This window comes from Kwoniella botswanensis, chromosome 1 (genome assembly GCF_036426115.1).
Source record: "Kwoniella botswanensis chromosome 1, complete sequence".
Taxonomy (NCBI): domain Eukaryota; kingdom Fungi; phylum Basidiomycota; class Tremellomycetes; order Tremellales; family Cryptococcaceae; genus Kwoniella; species Kwoniella botswanensis.
The window spans coordinates 8,118,749-8,136,702 of NC_088599.1; the positions used below are offsets into that span (position 1 = coordinate 8,118,749).

General features: G+C 44.1%; 5 protein-coding genes across 5 annotated transcripts; 2 read left to right on the forward strand and 3 right to left on the reverse strand.

Moving 5' to 3' along the window:
• Positions 1-395: 395 nt before the first annotated feature.
• On the reverse strand, positions 396-1,989 carry L199_003058 (uncharacterized protein; the record flags this gene model as incomplete). The annotated part of the gene is made up of 9 exons (XM_064888795.1): positions 396-476; positions 540-748; positions 828-873; positions 934-1,040; positions 1,133-1,298; positions 1,375-1,572; positions 1,725-1,804; positions 1,857-1,887; positions 1,960-1,989. The coding sequence occupies 9 exons, from the start codon at positions 1,987-1,989 to the stop codon at positions 396-398; spliced, it is 948 nt and encodes a 315-aa protein (XP_064744867.1).
• Positions 1,990-2,284: 295 nt separating this feature from the next.
• Positions 2,285-5,098, reverse strand: L199_003059 (uncharacterized protein; the record flags this gene model as incomplete). Its single annotated transcript, XM_064888796.1, has 8 exons — positions 2,285-3,868; positions 3,942-4,026; positions 4,112-4,137; positions 4,226-4,372; positions 4,443-4,646; positions 4,741-4,829; positions 4,910-4,940; positions 5,066-5,098. The coding sequence occupies 8 exons, from the start codon at positions 5,096-5,098 to the stop codon at positions 2,285-2,287; spliced, it is 2,199 nt and encodes a 732-aa protein (XP_064744868.1).
• Positions 5,099-6,192: 1,094 nt separating this feature from the next.
• Positions 6,193-8,465, forward strand: L199_003060 (uncharacterized protein; the record flags this gene model as incomplete). Its single annotated transcript, XM_064888797.1, has 8 exons — positions 6,193-6,254; positions 6,441-6,737; positions 6,802-6,963; positions 7,065-7,459; positions 7,549-7,902; positions 7,992-8,204; positions 8,265-8,380; positions 8,445-8,465. The coding sequence occupies 8 exons, from the start codon at positions 6,193-6,195 to the stop codon at positions 8,463-8,465; spliced, it is 1,620 nt and encodes a 539-aa protein (XP_064744869.1).
• A 1,506-nt stretch (positions 8,466-9,971) lies between these two features.
• L199_003061 (uncharacterized protein) lies at positions 9,972-13,281 on the forward strand (the record flags this gene model as incomplete). Its single annotated transcript, XM_064888798.1, has 13 exons — positions 9,972-10,469; positions 10,552-10,858; positions 10,915-11,063; positions 11,122-11,252; positions 11,307-11,361; positions 11,418-11,512; positions 11,563-11,640; positions 11,785-11,793; positions 11,849-12,194; positions 12,245-12,828; positions 12,894-12,912; positions 12,965-13,126; positions 13,198-13,281. The coding sequence occupies 13 exons, from the start codon at positions 9,972-9,974 to the stop codon at positions 13,279-13,281; spliced, it is 2,517 nt and encodes an 838-aa protein (XP_064744870.1).
• Positions 13,282-13,667: 386 nt separating this feature from the next.
• L199_003062 (uncharacterized protein) lies at positions 13,668-16,608 on the reverse strand (the record flags this gene model as incomplete). The annotated part of the gene is made up of 9 exons (XM_064888799.1): positions 13,668-14,762; positions 14,831-15,013; positions 15,086-15,158; positions 15,230-15,296; positions 15,372-15,511; positions 15,587-15,657; positions 15,727-15,990; positions 16,062-16,088; positions 16,156-16,608. The coding sequence occupies 9 exons, from the start codon at positions 16,606-16,608 to the stop codon at positions 13,668-13,670; spliced, it is 2,373 nt and encodes a 790-aa protein (XP_064744871.1).
• Between the last annotated feature and the right edge of the window lie 1,346 nt (positions 16,609-17,954).

The window sequence follows — 17,954 nt, forward strand, 5'->3', positions numbered from 1 at the left end:
ATGGGAGATGGGTAATAGTCGACAGATTATAGGTGGGATCCGCAGTGATGGCTTTGGTGCTCGGGTGCAGGTGGTAGTGGTGATGAGTTGATGAGTTGATGTTTGCTATCTGCTATGATATATTTGGCCACCGAGATGATAACAAACTCAAACTACATACATGTACTGTTCGTCATCCAGCCTAACAACCTTACCATACAACGGAACCAAATTCATTATACCTGAGCCTGATATCAGAGTGCACTTGAAACATCAAACCCCTGCCTGATAGATATCCTCATCTGTGATCCCATCACCAGCATAACGAAAGCACAGTGTACTGTACATCTATACGTGTACAACAATCTGGATCAAAAGTCTACAAATCTGCATCATAGACCTTAGCCAAGCTGAAATCATCTGCGAACAGGATAACCAACGCTTCGCCCTTGCATCTGAACCTGGGACTGATGTTGCGTCAATTGCCTGACCATTTCCTGAAGATGAATGCTCGTCAGTCAAGTATCAGCTCAAGGTTCAGGAATGAATACACAGCCTACCTTGAGCGATTTGATCTCTTCTTCGGCCAGCCTCAAACGTTTGGCAGACTCCGCTTCGACAAGTTCTTCGGATGGTTCTCGTTTGGGGCGAACATGATACGCAGAAGCAGTTCTTATCGACGAGCTTGGCTCATTCTCGATAATTTCATCAGGTTCAGCTTTGAGTCTGACTGTGCGAGATACTTGTGATGGATGCTGTTGTGCCGGTACTGCATAATTTGTCTGGTGAGAAAACTCAAATGTTTCGGATCTGTCTCGACTAGACATGCAAGTCCCGGGATCACTCACAACGATCCAAAAGACCATTATTGATAAGATATCGTTGACTTCGTACCTACACTCCGGTATCAAATTGGGCACTGAGCATGACATGAAGAAGCATGACCAAACATACCTTAAAGACGAACCTTAGATATGGTCTTTCTCTGTCACCTTCGTCATATGTGAACTCCTCGCCATATATAGTTTTCTGTTGGGCTTTATGGCTCGTTCCACTTGCCTCTAGGGTTTTGACGATAATTAGCTCTCCTCTTCGACCGTCACCGCAGATATCTCCGAATGTAACCAATCGATCGAATTCACTCACAAATCACCCCTACCATCCATTCCTTCCCTGACATTCACTCTCTGACTGATCCTTCTCTTGGTAGGTCTGACTCTCTCAATTTCACCTCTTGATAATTCAACTACGATCATTCCATCTTCGGCATCCCTCGATTGATCACCCTCAACCGGTTCATCCCCATCATCTGGATCAACCTTCCAAAGAGAACATCGCCACAGTCAGCACAAGCACAGATGATCTCACATACCTCAAGTGGGAGAGCGTGCTTACGATATATCCAAAAGATAAGCTTGATTCCGCCAATTCTCCGTCTTCATCTTCTTCATAGAAAGTAGACAATTTATGAGTGACGTGCCATCTTTTACGGACATGTAGAGAATGAATTTCATGACCGTTTACTATTGGTTCAGCTATCCAATCGCCCTTCCACGGTTTTTGACGACCCAAATGAACGTTTTTTATGAATTCCTATGAATCCATTCCATCGTAGATATCACATATATGATTCAGCTTAGAGATCGAAAAGATTGCTGACAGTGACTCGTGTTTATAGAGATGGAGGAAAGGGGAAAGGAAAGAGAAACATTTTCACTGTAATAGGAGGATAAGTTCTCACTCACTTGATGAGGTTTAGGACAAACGAAACATTCCATTCTAACATGATCGTCTTCCTCACCTGTTCTTCGCACTCTTTGTTCCTCTAATTGTTCATCAGTGCGCTGAGATGGAAGACTCGATTATCTACTACATACCTAGTTTATCTCCATCAACGGACAGCCACACCTTTCAAGGAAGAGCCAAGATACAATCACGTCAGCTTCTTCGGGAATTCCAGTGCTGTGATTGAGTACTGACGGATATTCCATTCGCTTCTTTGATTCTCATGCTGCCGATGAGTAATAATGCGGAATCCAGCACAAAGGTGTCCCATGAGCTTGCTGATGCATTGAGACAACAATTGAGGAAAGAAACAAAAACAGAAAGACAAGAGAGAAATACCTATCCTGCTCATCGTCTTGACGAGGTAGTGATGGATTTATAGTAACGCACAGATCACCCATCATTCTGTAACCGTACCTGTCTGTGCGCATCCTCTTATCGTATACAAGGTGAACGAGGAAGGTATCACATTCACATCTAGTACATACATACATACATACACATACACACACACACACTCTCAATCAGATAAGGTCAGATCGATGGCTTCCTCTTTACGTCTACCTCTCCCTTCAGCCTTTCGTACCTTCTCCAATCTATCCATCTCTCTCAATCTCCTCTTCTTTTCTTCTATTCTCCTTTCAATCTCATCCTCATCCTCACATCTACCTCTCTTCGTATGCGCCTTTTGTCCAACTGTCGATCCATCATGGTATCTTTGCGAATGGCAATTTTCTTTTTCTTTTCCTACATTCAACCATTTCCTCCTCTCCTCCTCCCTTCTCTTCATATCTTTATCATTCAATCTCTTCTTCCTAGCCAGCTCTTGCATCATCTTCCTAGATTCCTTCTCTTCAAGTAATCTGCGATATCTTTCATCTTCTCTTCTAGCATTGAACGATTGGATAGTCTCCCATCTCGCCTTGGGTCGTTTGGGCATATTGTTTCTTTCGCTCGGCGAAGTACCTGCGTTGAAGAGGTTTTGTAGGAAATCTTCATTCATACCTCCTTTAGCCAAGTAATCTAACGAGTTGATATCATTTTCTTCGATTGTTGGAGATGGTTCGTAGGCGTAATCTTTAGCTGAAACATTGGGAAGAGGTCGTTCGAAACTTGATACAGATACGGATACGGATTTTGATGGATGATAATTAGTGGTAGTATCTTTGTCAGAGTTGGGGTCGTTGATCTTCTCTTTCCCTTTACCTTTACTTCCATGAGGTATATCAGTATATCCGTGTGAATGATGAGAACGACTAGTAGTGGCAGTGATTGGTTTTACACTATCAGTAAGTGCTCGAAGTAATATATCGATTTCCTTTTCAGTCAAATTTGTCGAAGAGGGATTATCGATAGCTTCAAGTAATTTTGTATACTCCGGGTTACCTGACAATTGTTCTTGACGATTTACTTCTGCTTGCAAAGAGATAGGAGGATATAAGTTGGATCGAGCTCGATCCAGCGCTTGCCTGTGAGTGGGGGGTTTGTTCCGTGCTTGGGGATAAGCTCTCCAAGATGATGAACTGGCCTCATTGTATGATTGAGTCAAAATGGGCTGCGTGTTACTCTCGACGATCTGAGGGACAGAACGAGTCTTTGAGATCGCAGTTGGAGGAACAGCATGGAGATTATTGGTTTCCGAACCTGTTTCAGCATTTGGATTGAGTATTGAACTTTTCAGTGAGCGATTGTCAGGGATCTGATCCTTGTCTGAACGACCACTCGTAGCTCGAGTTGATTTCTTCTGCTCCTTTGAAAGTCTAGACACATGCTCTTGTCCTCGTTGAGGATCAACCTTTGACAGATTGCTTGTTTTCCCCTTGTCAGGTTGAGCACCGGAGCAGATTTGCTCATTTACCGTCATATCTGCTGCAGCTTTTATATTCACATCAGCGATCAAACTTTTGAGTGCACTGCCAAGCTCCTCAAGCCCTTGCGTAAGTAAGTTATCTTGAAAGGGATCTGAAGTGAAAGCGAAGGGTGATGGCGGTGTCGAGTCAGGAACGAGTATCTCGTCCACTTTAGCTTCCGGAGGGACAGCAGGAGAGATCCTGGGAGGAGGGACATCCACTTTGTTGGCTATGAGAGCTTTTCGAGTACCGTACTATATTACCCAATATTCATCAGCGATATTCATGAAAAAAAGAGGGAAGAGGGACAAAGTAGTAGTGACTGACAGTATATACGAATCGTATCCATGGATCAACATCATCTTCCGACCAATTTTCCCAGGCTTTTGAGGGATCAGACACGTTCAATCTCCTGCAACGCAGATAGAATCAGCGGAAGCCTTTGACATATTGACATGTCTGTTTGCGAAAGGTGGTGAGGAATAGGATGATCTTACGGGAAACCATTATAAATCTCGCTTTCCTATGTATATCATTCAATCGGTATCCATCAGCACAGTACACAGGATGCTGTTCTAGTAAAAGAGATATATCAGCGATGAACAACCTACAGTATCTTCGTGATTCGCATCCTGATGCTCCATCGGTTGAGATACACTAGGGGAACCCCTAAATATGGAGATTGTAATCCTACCCAAACCCCCTTCCGGTGAGTTGAGAAGTACGAATCGCTGGCTATCCTCCTCCTCACCGTCAACCTATGCGACGTTAGTAGTCAGCTAGCCGTACAGCATGGAAATGGTGTGCATCCTTGTGGTGGTAGCTCACCAATTGAGAATGCATGTGTTCTACTACCTTTCCATTTCCCTTCTTCTCAGCTTCAGATCTATATACCTGACTTTGAGATACCTCGTACCCTTCTTCCGGATGTAGATAGGCGGTACATAATAGGTAATTGTCAACTTCGATATTGGACAACAAGGAATCAAGCCATTTCGTAATCGAATTGTTTTTGACGTGAAAGGTGTATTTCTGGATGACATGGAATTAGATATACCATAAAGGCATAGCGAAGAAGTATCAGCGAGACTAAAATTTCACATTTTTTGGGATATGGTGGACTTACGGATTTTATTGAATCACCGATTTCAAGATAACTCTTGTAAATGGGAGGTTGATGACGTCCCTGCTCTTGAAACGTTTGGCTGTACTCGTCTATCCGGTCGATCAGTGGGACAGAGGTTCAGTAATGATTATTTTGCAGCTTGAAGCGTCAGGATGGCCAATCAGCTTACTTAGCCTTGTACCATCACATTCTACCCAAACCTGTCAAGCAGTGTCAGTAGCGTGAACAAGGGTGAGTACATCGGACAATTAGTGCACCAAGCAGAACTCAGAAATACCTGTGTAAACAGGGTCAGATGAAGAAGGAAACGAAGAGGAAAACATACTTCTAGGTCATTATATTCGGCTGAGGCTTTCATTGTAGAGGCGCGGAGGCGCAACGTAAGACACTATTACTGAGCAAGATACAATATCGGCCCCGTCAAGGGAAGAAAGGACGAGTGAAACGAACTTGAGACACCAAGTAAAGCAAGAAGAGGGATTCAGGAATATTATCGATACATACACATACAGGTAGCAATCAATTCAGTCCAAGGCAGTCCATTTTCAAGGTTGCCTCTGCCTCATTGCCACGAGGCCAGGATGTCCGTGCGCCATCGCTTTTGCTTGTCTTGTCGTGGCATAATCTGTACAGGTATTGTATGACGTGTCGAACCGTCTCATTTTAATACTGATCGCAGATGCAGACGTTCGATTGATCGCGCGATCTGATCATTTGGGAATGAATGAATGAGTGAATGAGTGAATACAGTACATACAGTAATCTCGTTTTTCATGAATTGAATATGTGTGAATGTGATTCGGACCAAAATGTCCCGAGATGAAACGCGTCTAGCTAATTTTAAGCTGAAGAACGCTCTCGTGGTAAACTTGTTGCTGGAATGTGCCTTAGCCTGACCGTGGATACAATGGATTTCCAGTGCGACTCTCACCGTGATCACATTTCATTTCAGGGTCAGATCAGGTACTCCCGTGAGATTTGTTGATCTGTTTGTTTACATCTCACATCCGTTGGACAGCAGCAAAGCAGCAGCAAGAAGAAAACCAGATGATCCCCACATCTCTCTCGTCCTGGACGTGTCAATTCAGTCATTGTATGAGTATGAGTGCATGGATGATCAATGCAGATAGACGTCTATATCCCATTCTTTTGGCATGCCGTAAAATATATGCCCGTCTTTCACTCACGCTCTCACTCTTGTTCTTACTTGTAGATATTTCGATGATTGATCTTGGGAAATTGATCAGTCTATCGTACACTCTTTACTTTCCTCAGACACACACTCTCTCACCCTCACTCTGATAGACAATACAACCCGAGATCTGCGATTTTTTGTCAAAGATCAGGCGAACCGCCAGCAACCAAAATTCAAGATCCATTCATTCTTTCAGTCTTTAGCAATCCACTAGGCGACACGGTTATCGAAGAAGCTCAATCATACAGAACGGCAGAATGAGGTGGGAAAAAGAAAGGTCCAACTTGATGACGAGTATTTTCAATTCACATCAGTCTAGGTGAGTAAGTCTCGCGATTGCATCTAGGTTAAGGATAGAAGTTGTGATTGGACTTTAGATGAGGGTAACAAAACCGGCTCGATATGTCCGCTGATCCCAGCAGATTAGCTTGATCACAGCTAGATGAGCTAAATATTCATTGTGTATTGTAACATCAGCTGATCTGCTTAATGATTCACGATACAGGATAATAGCTCTAATAATCACGTTCTTCACGACTCTCTTCACTCTAAGTGTATTCTTCTACCTGTCGGTCATTCCTTCCGACTCGCTCGAATCGGATTACTACTCAGATGAGTCTAGCGGTACCGACCATTACAATTATCACCATGGTGCCGAAGCTGGGTTTTGGGGTAATTACAATAAAGCTAATCTGGAAGAATGGAAGATATGGTTAGGTCTAAGTGATGGGAGAGATAGGAAAACTGAAGCGAAGAAAATCAGGCAATTGAGTGAATTATTTGATCAGAGGTTTAACATCACGTGAGTGAAATCCATCCAGCTAAAGGAGAAGGAAGATCATTACTGATGCTAGTGGATCTGTTAGCGAAAAACGATTTGCTAGAACACTGAATGCCCCCGCCCTAGAGAGGTTAGCACATTGTATAGAAACCAATAACTGTGGTAAAGACGAAGAGAAAGTGGTTATACTGGCTTCATTTCATTTCAATAATGCTATGACGGGAGGTACGAGCGGTGAAGATATCTGGTGAGCTGCCTTGTCTATACTACAGCTCAATCTAATCGAATCTATCCGCACCATCATGATACAAAGATGTGCTGATGTGGTTGATTTGACAAATCTGATAGGGCTAAATCAACATTGGAAGCATTCACTTCATTAAATTACACTTTATTATACGCCTTCGAATCTATGGATACTTTAACTTTGTATCAGGGATTAAGCGATAAAGTCCAAACGGTCTTATGGGAAGGTAATCAATTAGACGCATGTGTCAAACGGAACTCGACAAATTGGGAGACATACGAAAATGATCATACTTCTGGTAAATTTCAAAATACAACTTCGCCTAAAAAGTTCGGATGTATCAAAACGACGGATTATCAAGAAGGTATACCGTTAGAGAAAAGTTTCACATTTCATTTCTGGCAGGGTCCCGCCAATCCGTTGGGAAGACAATTTACGTTGAGTCCTGAGAATTACTCTTTGTCTAATAAAGGTGGAGAAGGAAATCATTATCTGGGTGGGTATACAGTACTATACAACTGATTTAGACCCAGAAACTGAGGCTGACGATTTTGATTGTTCTTTTATTGGATTTCTTACAATCAGGCTATTCGATAGAATCTCGATGTAAAGCCGTTTCCCTCCCTTCCTCACGGCATCATCGAGGAATGGCCTTGGGCAAATATGCCAAATATTTTAATACATCTTCCTCAGAGTGGGTATGGGGTAAAGAAGATATCCTTGGGAAAGCGATTTCATCCATGCCGGTATCCGAAGAGACCGGTGAAAAGTTTGAAATGATAGCGACAGGTGGACACGATGATGACAAAACTGGTAAACATGAAGATATGTATAAGGGGATCACGAATTTGGGTAAATTACCTCAACAGGAATGGTATCAGACTTTAGCATCTAGTAAATTCCTATTGGGTGTGGGTAAACCTAACATGTCACCGTCGCGTAAGTACTCTCCTTTCATGATCAGTCCTCTTGAGGAAGAAGACGTAAAATAAGGAGGAGCTAACATAGTGTTATGTTCAATTGACTAGCATACGATGCGCTATGTTTCGGTGTACCATTCATCAACCCAATCATGTCGTGGAACCATTCTGATCCTGAGGATTGGACGAAATGGCATACCCAGCATGACGCGTTGAGACCTTATGGCGCACCCTATGTCTATCATGTCCAACGAGAGAATGGAGATCAGCTGAGAGAAGCTATGCAAGCTGCTGTGGATAATCCAATCACCAGTTACATACGTGAGTGTTATCTTCCACCATGTCTGACAGACTGATTGACTGATCGATATTTTATTGTAGCGCCCCCAATGACGAAAGAATCAGTCAAGCAGAGACATCGCACGTTGGTGGAAACGGATTGGAAACCTTTTGCTCTGGCTGCTGTGAAAGAGTTATACACTGACAAGGACAAAGAGGTGAGTGGTAGCATTGTGACATCCACCAAGACTGGATTGTATAGCTGATCATTGTCATCTTCAGTTCCCTTATCTTATAGTATAGCCGCATCCTCAACACTTTAAAATTTGTCTTGTACCCGTTTGTAGACACTTGTAGCATAGTCTTGTCCTTCTTTCGCATCGGTTTTGTTTTGGATTTCTGGGTTTCCGATATCACCTCTTGATATCTGTCATTAGTGGGTATCGAATCGAAGTACACGAATCTGGGATGCATCAAAGCACATGTCCAGAGACACGCATGTCATTGCGAAGCATGCGAGAACTTATGTTAAAACTTGCGATACGAGAGATGATGGCGCAACATCCCGTGAACATATTATAACTGCATAAATCGGTCAGTTTTATTTATATACACTTAATCTCTCTACCAAACGATCATTTCGACTTCTGCTTCTTCAAAGATTTATATTGGATATCAAACAGTATGTCATATACTTGAACATTCTGCTAATGGGCATGACCTGATCAGCACCGTGTATGATTAGACTTGGAATTCGGCATGAGTTCATTCACCTTCTCCTTGATTCGGCTACCCGTGATCTATGGCTGGACAGTCCTAATACTTCAGGATGATATACAAGGCGTGGATGACTAGATGGAAGAAATCATATGTCAGGCAACGTTGAAACGAGAGGAGAACAGCAGATAGACTTACTACCGGGGATGTAACCCAATATCGTCAAAAGGATCTACAAATCAAGAACGTAAGCATAAGCACATCCGCAACAGAATGTGAAGGCGAGCAGGCGGCAGACATAATGAAGATACGCGGTTCCAAGCTGTGAGCAGGAAGCGAAAGGGAAAAGGTCACTGTCACTCACGTTGATCAAGAAATCAGCGTTACAACCTCTCTCAAGGAATACACCTAAAGGAGGAAGGATAACGGCGAAAATGATCTTGATGATGTCGGAAGCGGCTATGTGGTCATCAAAGAGTCAGCATGCATAGTTGAAAGCAGTGCCAGTCTAAATGATCGGTTGAAGTCGAATCTGTAGACACGTTGACATTCGGTCTTTCGGCTAGTGCTTTTCTGGTAGAGTGATCCGAAGCTGATAAGTATCACTCACTGAAAGCCATTGTGAAGTGTTAAATGTGATGTTATACGTTGATGTGACGAGTTGTGAGTGGTAAGTGTTAATGGATAGAGAGAGAAAGAGGGAATGACAGAAGAAGGTTTATTTATGGTCATGTTTATATATAGGTTCGAGGTGATGTGATACTGCGCTGCTTCGTTTACTTGGTCACGAAATCCGGTACCTCGACGGGGGATGGCTGCACAGCTACGTCATACCCCATCCCAGTCACATGAAAAGGAATTTGCCACTCAGCACGTAGGGCCAGGTAGTGATAACCTCAGGACACGTCATTACGTATCTTGGCACAGCACGTGTCCGGTCAGCCGGGGTCTCCACAAGGTACGTCCAAATTAGGTCCATGCGTTTTTGAGACGTGTTTTTTCATGCTTGCGACTGAAGTGGATGCAGCAAAACCTACTACACTTGCACCTGCACGATGCCATCGCTGAGCTATATAACAGAGGGATAGGAAGATGACACAACAGCAGACTAGACCACCAGCTGCCACAAGGACGACCGCCAATACAACTCCCAAAAGACCACTAGCTACCCCTCGAAAGTCAATGCCTCTAGCTGGTGCGAGCTTATCAACGCCTTCACCAATCGCCAAACCTCAGCCGAGACGTTCTCTCCCGGCCAGACGGCAGCCAAGTCCGAAATCTACCTGGAAGATAGCTACGAACGGTAGAGATACCCCTAGAGCAGGTCCGTCAACTCCTCGGTCTTTGACTCCGAAAGCTGCAGCTAGACCATCTCCGGCTAGGATACCTTCACCACTTCGTCAATCGCCCGCTAAGATACCTTCGGTAAAAGAAGCTTCTCTCTCGTCGGAATCCTGGGTCGCTGATCAGCCTCTGGGTCCTAATGGTTTTCCAGAAATATTCAGCGAACCTACCAACTGGGATGACCCTATTACAGAGGAGGATTGGGAATTGAGGACAGAAACCGTCAATGGGATCGAACATGGGGAAGTGAGTGATTTGTACATGATCCAGATTCTCACATTGCACTATGTGTCTTGCTCTGTGCCTATATGCTGATATGTCGGTGTAGTCTCCATATGCTGCTTTGGAAACTCACTATCTTCGTCAGATAACGCACTACAAGAACCTGCTCGTCAAATCCCAATCAGCCTCTTCATCTTCACTCCATGACCTACATAGTCGATTACACTACTTGCAAAAGCAGTATAACGAGTTGGAAGCGGAACACGCAAGATGTAGCGTAGCAGATAAATCTACACAGAAACAAGAGGAATTTGAGAAACGGGCTGTGGCTGGTGTTAGAAATGATCTGGCTGGGACATTGAGAGGTATGGATAGGGATGAAAGGATCATAATTTTAGGTCTAGTAGCTGAAGGTAAGCTCAGTCAAAAGCGGCTGGGTCGATACATAGCTGCTGACGCCTTCGAGCAGCATGTCATCCTTCCGATATAAATGCGCAGATAGCTATCCTTGAGAAGTACAGGAGATCAAGGTTTGATATCTTGTCTCGGACTGATGAAGGATCTCAAATCAGGATACTGGGATTATTGGATGTCAAGGATATCCTTAATCTTAGGACGGTACGTGTCGTGGGAGCTGTTTCATTCTTCGATGTGCGCTTATGATCGGTCTTATAAGGTGTCTAAGGGGTATAGATACATCACGCAGAAGGACTCGTTGTGGAAAATGCTATGTAGGCAACATGAATGGAGAGATTGGGATGGTGAAGCTGGCTTGAATCATCTCGAGAATATACCTGAAGGAGGATGGTGAGCTTACTTGCAGCTGTATGGATGCGATCTCTGACATATAATGAACTTTAGGGAAGAATTGTATAAAGATCTCTGGAAGCGGGAAAGGAACTGGAACACAGGAATGGTATGTATACTTTTTACCTTCAACTTGAGACTCCAGCTCACTATGTGTCTCAATAGGCTCAAAAGGTGTTCTTGCTTAAAGGACATACAAACTATGTCACCTCACTCCGTCTAAGAGGAGATGTATTGATCAGTGGATCATACGATGAGACGTGAGGTCCCCTTCAGACTTCGCATAATATCTCGCTAACTGATTTTTCAGCATACGGATATGGCATCTCCCTCCTCTGCTCACTCTAACGCCCTCTTCGATCCCTCAACCGCTGGTGATACCTGCGAAGTCGGTCTCGTGTCTCGAATATTACCCTCCGGAGGACGTTTTCGTCGCAGGGTACCATGACATAGGTCGAGTACAGGTATAGAAGAAGAAAGGAGAGGAGTGGCAAGTACTGAATACCTTAGCCGGACATCTGCACGGGATCAGAGCAGTAGCGTTAGTGCTCTTGCCTCCCGTTCTTACCTGCAACAGCTGACATCATCGATGGTAGACTCAACGAGGATTATCTGGTATCTGCAGGAGCGGACAAAGCCCTAGTCATTTGGTCATGGAGAACGGGAGAAAAGATAGTACGATTTGGTCAACAAACGAATATATGTGTTGGTATTCAACTCATTAACGATTACATCGTTTCTGTCACGGTCGATGGAATCATCAGGACATTCAGTATCAGGAAAAGAGAGATGTTGACTCAGTTCAAGATATCAGATCTTGCTAGGACTCTTAGTGGTGGTACGAGAGAAAAGAAGTGGATGTCCAAATTGAAAGATGTGGGCGGTGGACTAGGCGGCATAGGTATGATTAACTGGTTCGAAGGTCAAGGCAACTGGATGACTGTAAGTGATACTAAGTTATTCACGTTGGTTGTAAACTGATGAACCCGAAGTGTGCCACAAGGGAAATGATCATTCGTCTAGCATGGGACGAGACTGAGGAGGTGATACCTCTCGCCACTTCAACAACTCGACCTTCTAGTCCTGCGACCCCGTCCCCAGCCAAAGGAAGGATCCGAACCGTATCCTCGGCTTCTAGGGCATTACCGATGGCGTCTACACCTACCAAGACGCCCAATCACCTCAGACAGCGCACCACTTCCGGATCTACGCCTACATTAGGTATCAAAAGATCTGCACCCAGCTTGACATCCACCGCGATGTCACCAAGCTTGTCATCACCTGCTTCGAAATTGGCAAACCTCACTTCACCTGCAAGAGCTAAGACTCGATCATCATCTGGTACAGCGACTCCATCTCCACTCCGAAGTAAAGGGACTGTCAATCTGGACAGATCTTCTAGTCCAATCACGCAATCATCTTCCCCTAGAAAATCAGTCATATCATCCCGACGAACATCTTTGGCCTCTGGCACTCCTGTCCCTGAGGAGGAAGAGATGAAGCTCAATGAAGGGAAGAAGAGGATCATACCCCTTCTGACTAAAGCACCTAAGGTCCTCGAACTCATGCTCCTGACGTAGAGAAAGGTGCTATAGACGCTAGGAGGACTAGAGTGGTCACTTCCACTAGATTTGCAACTAGGTCAGGAGCTGATAGACAAGTGAGTCTCTTCGAGGCAATTCATGTGTACATTTAGCTGACAAATACTGCAGCTTTATGTCGGTGTGCCAGGCCAGTCTGACCAAGATGGGCAAGATGGAGGGACAGATATGATACCTGTATGTGGAGCTTGGAGAGACAAATCGGAGGTATTGAATTTACAGACCCCAGGAAAGAATCCTATGAGTATAGTATTGGATAGAGAAAAATTCGTTGTGAGTACAGTGATCCCATCTGCTTGTGAATGTGTAATGAAAGTCGCTTATTTGATATTGAATGACCTTAGTACGGGTGCACGGATGGAAGTATCGTGGTAGTGGGGTTTCTAGGACATGATTATGTGGCAGAAACGCACCACGAGGTGGAGTAGATCATTTGTATTTGTTTATTTGTTTGTTATAGAGAGAGTAGGATATTGTATGATCGGGTATGCTCTGAATTGTTTTTTACGATAACGATAATGACGAATACGACTTTTAATGAACTATAATGGAGTTCATGTCTTCTATACATATTGTGTGTAGTTCAATGGTTGCCTCCTTGAATATATGGACAATCTGCGTCTTTCGGAATGCTATGCGCTCTTCTTCTCGATCCCTCAATCGTACAGCGTATGAGAACCGGCATTCACTACTTTGACTATACAGCTCAGTGTCCAAAATTCATTTTTTCATAACTCAGTCATTCTTAGCAAACCAAAGTAATCAATAATTATCATCAATTCAATCAGAAAACGAAAAAAGGTGAATGACATTTTTACCAACAGAAAGATTCTTCGAAATATTCGATCCTTTTACCATCAACTTGGTTCTCACCATTCCCATAAATCTCACAGACACTCGCACGCGCATCATCCATCAACTTGGCAGGTCCACAAGCCGATACGGCTAATCTCTCGCTTCCTACTAGACCATTTACAGATTGGTGTATCAGGTCTTTGATGATTGGTTTACCTTGATGGATGGTGAGACCAACGGACTTGGTAATTTTTTCTTTGGAAGCTGAAGATTCAAGTTCCATGTCGGAATTCGAAGTCGGTAATTCACCATCGTTATTAGCATTTGTACTGGGCTTATTAGTATCTTGAGATTCGAATTTTTCGATCATTGGCGTTGACGTGATCCCAGGTGAACTCGATCCTGAGGTAGAGCTCGATTCGGTGGTATCGTATCTCAGTGATCCTATCAAGTCCTGTTGACCATTCGCTCCTCCCCTGGCAACGTACAACTCCACTTTGGTGGGTATATCGCCACATACTGCCATATCTACATATTCTTTCAACTCATGCTCCAGAACGTCTTTCGCATAATTTTGATCTTTCACTATCCAAATTACCCTTATTTCCCTGACCATCGGTTCGGGCACTTGGATTGAGATCAATTTCAACTTATACAAGTATGGTAAGATTGACGTTATACCTGATCCCCCTATCAAAAACAAAACTCTATCATACTGTTCAACAGGGTTGGTATGTCCATAAGCTCCTTCTAACAATAATCTCATATCGACTTTTCTTTCTTGATTTTTGAGAATCTTCTTCTGCCATCGTTTGGTAGCTCCTTTGAGGGGTGCCACAAGGAAGTTTAAGGTAGAATCGTGTGCGTTGACGGTCCAAGAAGCAAGAGTGAAAGGATGATTTTCCCATGGTTTGAGTGAATAGGGAGTATAGATGAAGTAGTATTGACCCGGTTGAGGCACGATCTTGATTGATGTAGTGATGGACAGTCTGATTAACCCTCTCTGATCGGAAGGGGACCAAGGGATAGTGGCATTTGTGTTGATACCGGATTTCGATAATCCTTTGTAGGTTAGGACGAGCACACGAATGACCCGAATGAACCTGTCCATCGCCTGAATACAAGGAACAATCAATGCGTTAGTGCTGCAGGGCACTCGTTCGATGAAGAGGTCCAGCTCACCCAGACAGCCACACTGGCCCATATCCAAGGATCATAGGCCCCATCCCAAATTTCAACATGATACCAACAGGTGACCAAGGTGACCAATGCCAATCCGATATGAATTATCAAGAAGAGTTCGTAGAATTTCTCTCGGAATGGTCGGACGGAGAATGGGATAAGTAAAGACATGACGATCGTTGCCTTTATGCCATAATACCGGCGAGTCAGCATTGCGACTGATATGTACTATGCATTTCTTGGAGGACAACTCACTACAACACCGGTCCACCAATATCGCTCTTTCATCACTTCGGCTATATATCCCCTCTCAAGCCACGTATAACCCCTAAAGTATGAATGCATGGAGTGTAAGGCAGATGTCCGAACAATGGTATCTGGAGGGAAAAGATCACTAACGCGGAATGAACGATAGCTTGAAGGACAGCTATTCTAGCCACCCATCGATGAAACAGATTAAGTGTACCTACGGCAAACAAGTCATACGTGAGCGCCATCGTTGTGTTTCATTCGTCTTCGTCTGGGTACTGGATACACTCACTATAAGACCAACCGGTCATCCAAAGTATCACATCATTCCTTCCTGCCAAACACCACAGAAGAGGTAAATTGTAGAAACACATTATACCCGTTCGATCGCTTAGATATCGTATGATCTGTGTATCTCTATGGCCGTACCAGCTATCAGGACAGAAACAGACGATACGTTATACCAGCTATCATTATCACTCGAGTAGATAGATGCTCAGTACGTACTAAACATTCTCATAGAAGATATCGTATCCTACTACAGTGAATATGACATTCAGAGACACATATCCGAATATCTGCACAGTCGTACATACTCTCATCTAAGCCGGGTTATCCCATCAACGATAGTGTGATCTTCCACTCACGAACAGACCTTGTAACCTGGTAGGTATACTCAGGAACCCCCAAGCAGAAGCTTGGGAATGTTTGTACCCGAACAAAGCTGGTACTTCGAGGTGTTTTTTGTACATTGTGTACCATCGGCTTCTGTGAGAGAGGGGAGAGATCTCATGTACCGATGAGCCTGAGAGGGTATATGATCGAACGAGTAATGCGAATATTCGATTTAACGTGCCGGCGAGAATGGCTAAACCAACTAGGATGTATAATCCCCATCCAAACCCGTGGTGCTGTCATCAAAGTCAGCACATTCAATCCACTGCCACGGATAGTGTCACAATCATAATCACTTGACACTCACATAATTCTCTTCAGTAGTCCAAGCATCCTAGTCGAAGGCATAACGTCAGCTAAAGCGTTTGAGCTTCAAAATATGGATTGGGTACTTGACTCACATCAGTATGCTGTCCTGCTCTCCAAGCTTCTTCACTCAGTACGATCGTACTATTAAATACCGTCCCAGTAATAGTCGGATCAGTCGTATTGACATCTTCGACGACATTCGACTGATTCACTTTCGATAATAGTTCGTCCCAGGAGGGTAGAGGCAGACCACCATATTCCTCGCAGTATCCATTCATCTTTCCCCATCCTTTATCCCTTTGTTTCTGCTTGGTACACCATTTCATAGTGGACAAAGCTAAACTCGTCGTATGGAATACCGACCCGCATAGTCCGGTGTAGTAAGCGGCGTCAGGGTCTATATCGCCAAATGTAACTTCGGTAAGAGCATCGTTGATGCCTTCTACACAGTTGGAAACCGGGTTCTTGGTTGATACTTGAAGACCTTCCCCTCTCACCGCTCTGATGAAGATTGCAGAGAAGAGTAAGATGTTGAAAGGTATCATGGTTGTGCTGTGAAATGGATGGTCGAGAGTGAGGGTAAATTAAACCAAACTCGAGGAGAACGCTGCAACGTATTCGAGTTGCCAAAGTTGACAGACCATGGACCCGTAAAGAGGGATTTTGACGGATGCAAGAAGAAGGTGAAGAAAGACTTGTTTTATATATGTCAAGTCCTGTTCACTTCCAACCAGTGAAAGATCGATGATAATCAATCTTACCATTGGCTATGCATCCCATTTGTGTTTCTTCTTTCTTTTTTCTTCGATTCACACCTAGACTAGAAAGACCCTTAGGACAATTCACTCCCGTTTGTCACACCCCTCATTCCGTTCATTCTTACAGCTTATGCCTGTTCTGCCAGTCAGTCCGAAGGCGAAAGAAAAACCAGGTTCAAGATTGACATGAGAATTCAATTTGCTCCCGCCGCCGTCGTACCAAGCTCGTCTGCTTGCCATCAGTTGTCGTCCGAAGGGCACAACGTGAGCTAGGACGGTGGTTAGTGTCAGGTCAGACGTGGGGAACCGAATAACACAGATTGCTTTGCTCCAAAGAACCTTTTCGAAATCGGATACTGTACCGATGGGATCCGCTAGGTGTGTCGCCAAATTGGAGAGCTTGAGGACAAACTATTGTGAGTTCTGTGAACAGGTTTCGAGGAAAAGATAATAATTAGGTACCACTAGATCTCTTCGAGGAGACACGAGGTCAGGTTAGTGGTACCTTGTAGCAACGTCGGCCGATAAGATACCACATCACATGAGATCAGCGACAGAGAATAAAATTAGAAGAAGGAGGGGGGAAGATCTATTTTGGGACTCCATGCCAAGAAAGACTGAGATCCATTTGTATGTCAAGTATAATGATGGAGAAGATCGACCGGATCGGAAAGGTCAGTCGCTTGCTGTAACGTAACATAATTACCAGTATCGACCGAAAAGTTGTACTCTGTATGTTGGTGAACAACCATTTTGTTTCCCGCTTATCAGATAAAGGGAACAATTTTCCAGTTCCTTCCGAAGTCTGATCCTAAAAATTCCCCTAAAGACTGAAACCATCTTTCTTCCCCGCGTTCGGTTGAATGGGCCAGAGAGAGAAGGATGTATATCTATGGTTGCGTTGTGGGGAGTTACTCAGATCTGATGCGTGTTCTCAAGATGCGGGTGTTCATGGACTGAGACAGCCGATCTCTACCAAGTGGCCGTCCCGTGATGTCTTGGGGAAAGAACTGTCCCTCCCTACTGGAACATACTCCTGCGACTAAAAGAGCAAACCAAAATTCGAGATGTCGCAATTTCACTTGCTGCGGCCGAAAGCGACAGACAGATAGACAGACGGCGAAGATCATTCC